This window comes from Populus trichocarpa, chromosome 18, assembly GCF_000002775.5.
Source record: "Populus trichocarpa isolate Nisqually-1 chromosome 18, P.trichocarpa_v4.1, whole genome shotgun sequence".
Lineage (NCBI taxonomy): Eukaryota > Viridiplantae > Streptophyta > Magnoliopsida > Malpighiales > Salicaceae > Populus > Populus trichocarpa.
In genome coordinates this window covers 7228315-7235475 of record NC_037302.2, presented here as the reverse complement: position 1 = coordinate 7235475, position 7161 = coordinate 7228315, and the positions used below count along the sequence as shown (strand labels likewise).

The following is a 7161-nucleotide window of genomic DNA, read 5'->3' as shown; positions in this document are numbered from 1 at the left end:
TTACAATAATACACAATCAATCTTAAAATCATCTCAAACAACCAAAAATAATTTATCACAATGTTCAAAATCATGTTGAAAATTGTCCAAAATTCATATGGGATTTAAAATTTACCTTTTAAAGTGGCTGAGGTTGATCGGAGTTTATTGGAATTGTTTCGACAAAGATGTCGCATGTATGAGACACTATAGTGCGTTGAGAAGGTTGTTGGCATGTGGATTCATGCTCTAAAAAAGCTGGAGACGCGTGAATGGTTGGGATGGGTGTGCCTCTGTTTACTAGCTCATCCTTATGTATTGGCGATGAGATCCACCGTTGCCTGGAATGGGAGATCTGTTGCCTGAAAAACTTTCAGTATTCTTTCAATTCTCTTATTTCTCTCTCTCAATTCTCTCTCTATTATTTTTATAAATGGTTGTTGTTACTGCTATTTTGGTGTCGTGGGGTTGATGACAATGGTTGTCACTGTTGTTGATAGGTGCTATCCTAAACTTTTTTCTTTGTTATTTTTTAATTATTTTTAGAAAAAATTTCTGATTTTTTAAAATTCTTTATGAAATAGCTGAAAATTAGTTGAATTGGTTGAAAATATCTTTTGGGGTTTTCTTGTATTTTTATTTTTTAAAAAAATATAATAGGAAAAGGGGTCAAATCGAGTTATGATAATATACAGATTATATTGTATATTATATAGTGGAATATCATGTTTGTCTCAATTTTTTCCACCACAGCAAGAAATAGAGTCACCATGTAGTAAAAAATATTATCCGAGATATAAAATAATGATTGTGATTATTCACAAGACAAAGGCAAAATAGGAATAATCCAGATATCCTTGTCACTTGATCCTACTTCCTATGCCAGCCAGCCAACCATACGAAATGTATTTTGTGTCTATTTGCCTTCTCAATATTAAATCATCAACCCTTGAATAGACCATGTAAAAAAGTTGAGGGGATCGATTATCTCACACACACTAAAAAAGTATATAAACAAGTCTTGAGAAATAATGTACAGGGTAGGGGCATCAAAGACAGAGTCACCGGTATAATGATTCAGAAAACCGACAAAGACATAGGGCCCAAAAAGATGCTTAGAGAGAGAACCACTTGTTCTCCATTCCCCACCTTTTTGGTAGGGCTATAAACATGGCTCTCCCCTTTCTTCTAATCTCTGAAACGAGAGCATCAGCTTAGAGTGCTTTAATACTCTCCAAAGGACGATGAGTACGGATTTACAGGTATTGTTCACACCCATGGTCACACCTTTATGTACAGTGTTGGCTATGCTATTAGGCCTATTGGGTTACTTGTATGGGCCCTACTGGGGTGTTAGGAAGGTACCAGGCCCGCCTGTGATCCCCTTGTTGGGTCACCTTCCCTTGATGGCAAAGCATGGCCCTGATGTGTTCACACTTCTTGCAAAGCTTTATGGCCCCATTTTCAGGTCAGCTTACTGGTTTTAATCTTCAAATTTGCTGCCATGTTAAAGCTGGTGAAAGTTCTTGAACGTTTAGCTTTTGCTTCATTCTCTGTGATTTCGACTTTTGAGCTTGTTTAGAGGATTAATTTAAAGTCCAATTTTGCTTCTCTTTTTTTGTGGGTTTCTTAGTGAAATGAGTTGTGATATTACGGTCTCTGGAAAGACATTTTGTGACAGGTTAGATCTATTTTATACTCTTCTAACTTCGTAATTGGAGAAGAAAGAGAGGTTGATGGAAGTGGAGAGATTAATGTCTAGCTTCGCTTGAATATGAATAGAAGATGAAACAATGACCACTTGGTCAGGAAAACAGAACAAAATTTTAGCATTTTGTAACTTGTATTGTGCACTCTTGTCTCATACAAGTGTAGCTTGTGGATTTGCATCTGATATTGTAAATGTCAAATGTAATATCTACATAACGGCTATTGTTTTGCTAGAGCCCTTTGGTTAAAATGGTGAAACGCTGAAACTCGGTTAGGCTACTGACAAATTTGGAATTGAAAAACAGACTAAATTTTAGGCTGGTGTGGAGCAGGTTTCATATGGGGAGACAACCACTGATCATAGTAGCTGACCCAGAGCTTTGTAGAGAAATTGGAATAAAGAAGTTCAAAGACATCCCAAATAGAAGTATACCCTCTCCCATCTCAGCTTCACCTCTTCATCAGAAAGGTCTCTTCTTCACCAGGTAATTTGTAACATGACTACAGGAACAAGCGTGCTTCTCTTGTATATATCTTTTCATTCATTTACTTTCACCAAGGCTTCACCCAAAATGGTATACAGGTAAAAGCAGATTATGAGCGGATTTTCAAAAGTTTCTGGTGAAATTTGAACTTGCAGGGATGCAATATGGTCAACCATGAGAAACTCAATACTGTCAGTCTACCAGCCATCACACTTGGCCAGCCTAGTGCCCACCATGCAATCATTCATTGAGTCTGCAACTGAGAATTTCCAATCTCTTAAAGAAGAAGAAATCACTTTCTCCAACCTCTCCCTCAAATTGGCCACAGATGTAATAGGACAAGCTGCATTCGGTGTTGACTTCGGCCTCTCCAAACCACAATCAACCAGTGATTCATTCAACAGTTTCCATAGCCAAGGAAAAGACAACACTGATGTCTCAGAGTTCATTAAACAACATATCTACTCAACAACACAACTTAAGATGGACTTATCAGGTTCCTTTTCTATTATTCTTGGTCTACTTGTCCCAATACTGCAGGAGCCCTTTAGGCAGATCCTTAAGCGAATTCCTGGCACTATGGACTGGAAAGTTGATAGGACTAATAAGAATATAAGTGGCCGGCTTGAGGAGATTGTTAGAAAGAAAATGGAAGAGAAAAATAAGGGTTCAAAGGACTTCTTGTCACTCATATTACGGGCAAGGGAATCAGAGACTCTGTCAAAGAATGCTTTCACTCCGGACTATATCAGTGCAGTTACTTATGAGCATCTGCTTGCAGGATCAGCTACAACAGCATTCACATTATCTTCAGTTGTTTATTTAATTGCTCAACATCCAGAAGTCGAGAAGAAACTGCTTGCTGAAATTGATGGGTTTGGTCCACATGAGCAGATGCCAACAGCTCAAGATCTTCAAAACGAATTCCCCTACCTTGACCAGGCAAGTCTTCAAGTTCACTTCGAGTTTTCTATCGGTCAATGATGCCGAGTTGTTATTTTCTCCAATTTATCTGACCTACAATGATGTCCATTTCATTGCAAATTTGATCTCCATGTTTCATGGTGTGTGTTATCGAACTGTGGAGTTCCATTTTTTGATTTATGGTTTAATTGCAGGTAGTTAAAGAGGCAATGAGGTTTTACGTTGTCTCTCCATTAATTGCAAGAGAAACATCGAAAGAAGTAGAGATAGGAGGTTATCTTCTCCCAAAGGTATAATTGATCATGTACCTATAACTAGTACACCTACTATTTTAGATGCATTACTTCTTTCTTTTTCTTTTCCTTTTTTGACGAGCAGGGTACATGGATCTGGTTAGCACCTGGAGTTCTAGCAAAAGATCCCAAGAATTTCCCAGAGCCAGACAAGTTCAAGCCGGAGAGGTTTGATCCAAATTGTGAAGAAGAGAAACGAAGGCATCCTTATGCTCTCATACCCTTTGGACTTGGACCTAGAGCTTGTATTGGCCAGAAATTTTCCATACAAGAAATCAAGCTCTCACTGATACATTTATACCGGAAATATTTATTTCGACATTCCCCTCACATGGAAAAACCTCTTGAACTTGACTTTGGCATAGTTCTCAACTTCAGGCATGGCGTAAAGCTTAGAATTGTAAAACGAACTTGAAGATTGTTATGCTGGGTTGTAACATCTTTGTTTCGATAAATCTCCTAGAAAGATCTCCTATCACCTAGAAATATCTCCTGTACGAAGAATTATCATGGAAAGAGCTTGCTTTCAAATAAATATTAAAAAAAACATATTCATGTTGATAAATCTACTAAAAAGATGATCGGTACAAAGAATTTATCCAGTACTAACATGGATAGGACATGCTTTCAGAGCAACTAAATTTTTATCCAAAGCATATTCTGAGATGCAATGATCTGTGGCCATGATTTAGTAGGAACAGATTGGTTCCAAGCTAAATCTCACTTCTTGACAGAGAAAACACGCCACAATACTAATGTGATTTCACGATATTTGGTGCTGGCACAGATGTCCTAGAACAATTCAGGTCCTGCAAAAATCCATTTATCTGTCAAAATTTGGTATGAGTTGGAGGCTACTGGTGAAGATCACATGCACAACCAAAATTAACTATTTTACAGAATGGATAACCCTCAAAACACTAGCAACTCACCAAGCTGTCTTAGCTACAGCTTGCCAATAATGATTGCAGAAATGCTTCTAAATTAATACACATATCTCAACAACGGAGTACAAGAAGTTGTTGAAACTTCTTAATCAACCCATCTAATCATACAAATGATCCATTCCTCTTAGTTGTTTCGTCGAGTTCTTATCAAATCTTGTTGGCAAGCAAAGTGGCTTAGATAAATTAACTGACGGATCAGAACCAGTACTGTTTTTCGAATCTCCATTTGAGAATGCTCCTGACTTTTTGAGAAACTGAAACTCATCCATAGACTGCCTTTGGATCCTATGAGATAAATGACCGGATGTTTTTTGCTTTGCCTTGGTTGACTCGGTCAGGTTCATGTAATTTGGCCTACTGTTACCACTCTCCTCTGTTTTATCAGAGGCCAAGCCAGTGTTTCCTGATATTGGTGTTGTAGATGTACAAATTGATGAAGAAGCTGAACTCTCATCAAAGCGGAATTCAGAACTTGGACTGGAAGATGAGCGAGTAATATGCCCAATTGGAGGCCTAGCTGAAATTCTAGTAGTTACATTGTTCTTTCTGACTTTCACTAAACTTTGTTCAGAGGATTTTGAATGTATGTTCACATCTACACGACTTCGGTGGAGTCACTGAGGGATCAGTGTGGGATTGCTCCATCAATCTAGACTCCCATGGCTTGGCTGCCATCCAGCGTTAAAGCCAACTCCATCCCCAGCTATTCTTATCAAACTCCTGATTCTTGAATGAGTATACTGAGCTATTGGTTCGAGTATTTGAGCTGGGGTTTGATCTCCATTGCTGAAAAAATAAATTAGTTAGTGAACATGGTTAGCATATGTGAAAAAGTAAGGCACTAAAACATATGATAGCAGAATACTTTCTGAGCAAGGGAGTATGCAATTGCTCTTTCTCTCTTGAAGGCTCCTTCTTGCCTCATTTGCAGTTTTGACTTCACATCTTCCAATGTCCCCTTGCCATCGCACCACCCTTCCTGAAATCGAATCAAACTCCTTAGAGCATTGCAGAAGAGTTGAAATAGCTAGCTAATGCTAAGGACTATGAAAATGGATCATATCTATTTAGTGGTTTTTATGATACCTCAGCATGTTTCAAGAGATCAGCCTTGCTATGTCGCTCATTTAGCATATTCTGCACTGCCTGCCCTTCTATGGACATTCGCACAGGATGAGCCCTGACTCGAGCTTGAACTCGAACAAGAGCCTGCATACACCAAAGCATCACAGCAGCCTGCTTTCTCACTTGTCGACCTCGAACTATAGCTTGGAGTCTCACCACTGCTTTCAAAGCCCTCAGAGCCCTTCTTGCCTAGAACCAATCACTCACTTGTTCAACAACCATTGTCAATTGATTTGCCAAGTATTATGTTCAAAGTTTTTGCTTTAAATCTGGAAATTCGTCTCTTATAGTACCTGTTTTCTTTGTTCGATTAGTGTTTCATTTGCTCACTTAAGATTCAGTAAGATTGCAAAGAAAAGAGTCAATGATCATAAGAAAAAAAGTTAAGCTTTTTTCGCACTGTTTAGTGGTTAGTGGTTACGCATTAACACAGACTTTGTGTGCATTTAACTCAGATGTGTGGTGTCTTCAATTTTTGTCAATTTCAAAGCTTGAAGAAAGTTCCTATTCTGTCCATGGATAGAAAAAGCAAAAATCCAAATCAAACATTCAAACTTTCTTTTCTGCCATTTTCTCAGCAATCAAACAGTAAGGTATATTCAAAAGGTTCCATTTTTTTCCTCCTTGAAAGAGGGAGAAAGTTCCTAATTTTCCACAGAACAGTAAATGCCAAACCCAATTCATAAAATAAAAAACATTCAACTTTCCCTCCCTCCTACTCCATTTTCTCAGCAAACAAACAGTTAAAAGAGATCCAAGACCAAAAAGGGAAACCCATTTACCAAGAATCCACGGAAAGCAGTTTGAATCCTGATAGCAGCCCACTCTTGCCTGACAACCCTAAAACCCTTAGGAGGAGCTCTAACCACAGTAGCCATTGCGGTAGTAAATGGATCAGTTAATGGTGAAGAACCCGATGCCTCTGACGCTGTTCTATGTTTCCCTTTAAAATCCTTCCATGAAGACCCCAAGTCACCAGATGAGCTCCTCCATAGCTTCCATTTCTTGCTCTTGCCATTTACCTTCTCGTACAGAAAAAAAAAATCATTAATATCACTATTACTACATTAAAGAACAAATGGGTTGGATTTGTTTGGTTAATGAGTGTGGTTTAGCTTACATGGTCTTGATCTTTATCAGACTTTTTAAAACCTATAAGGGATTTCACCCATTTTCCTGATGCACCCATCACTAAAACTTTCTTGCTCAAGCAGAGCAATTAAACTCTTAAAACTTGAAAGATGCAAACTTTAAGAATGTTGCAATAATGTAGCTTGAGATAGCATTAGAGCTGCAAAAAGAAGAAATTTTCCGAAGAAACCGAGCTTGGAAAATAGCCAAAGAAAGCAAGAGAGAGGGAGAGAGCTTGCATGGACTTGAGAGAAGGTTGTTAATTCCGTTTTATTTTGTCTGAAAATATTAAAATATTTCATATTAATTTTTAAAAAAACAAAACAGAATAAATTTTATTTTATTTTAAATCTCGGTTTGTTCCGGATTTTTTTGACTAAATTCTGCCTGAAACGTTCCGTTTTCATTCCACATGTTTCGTTCCGCTCTTGAAAAGCCATTGAATCAAATTGAATCTTGTTCAATTTAATTAATTAAATCATCCAATTATAAAAAGCTATTTTTCATTATTATTTTCAATAACAATGATAGTAATAATAATATTGAAAATTATTATTACTATTTTCA

General features: G+C 37.6%; 1 protein-coding gene and 1 pseudogene across 4 annotated transcripts; one reads left to right on the top strand and one right to left on the bottom strand.

Moving 5' to 3' along the window:
- Positions 1 to 1007: 1007 nt before the first annotated feature.
- LOC7463709 (cytochrome P450 711A1) lies at positions 1008 to 3956 on the top strand. Of its 4 annotated transcripts, none has more exons than XM_052449190.1 (5): positions 1008 to 1447; positions 1995 to 2174; positions 2330 to 3120; positions 3297 to 3388; positions 3477 to 3956. In XM_052449190.1, exons 1-5 carry the CDS (start codon positions 1224 to 1226, stop codon positions 3804 to 3806), a joined length of 1617 nt encoding a protein of 538 aa, XP_052305150.1. In that variant the 5' UTR covers positions 1008 to 1223; the 3' UTR covers positions 3807 to 3956. The 4 variants fall into 4 exon arrangements, with proteins under 4 accessions (XP_052305150.1, XP_052305151.1, XP_006372017.2 ...); XM_052449191.1 differs by having other exon boundaries at positions 1010 to 1447; positions 2022 to 2174; XM_006371955.3 differs by having other exon boundaries at positions 1010 to 1447; positions 2330 to 3116; positions 3293 to 3388.
- A 223-nt stretch (positions 3957 to 4179) lies between these two features.
- On the bottom strand, positions 4180 to 6845 carry LOC18107710 (protein IQ-DOMAIN 6-like; annotated as a pseudogene).
- Between the last annotated feature and the right edge of the window lie 316 nt (positions 6846 to 7161).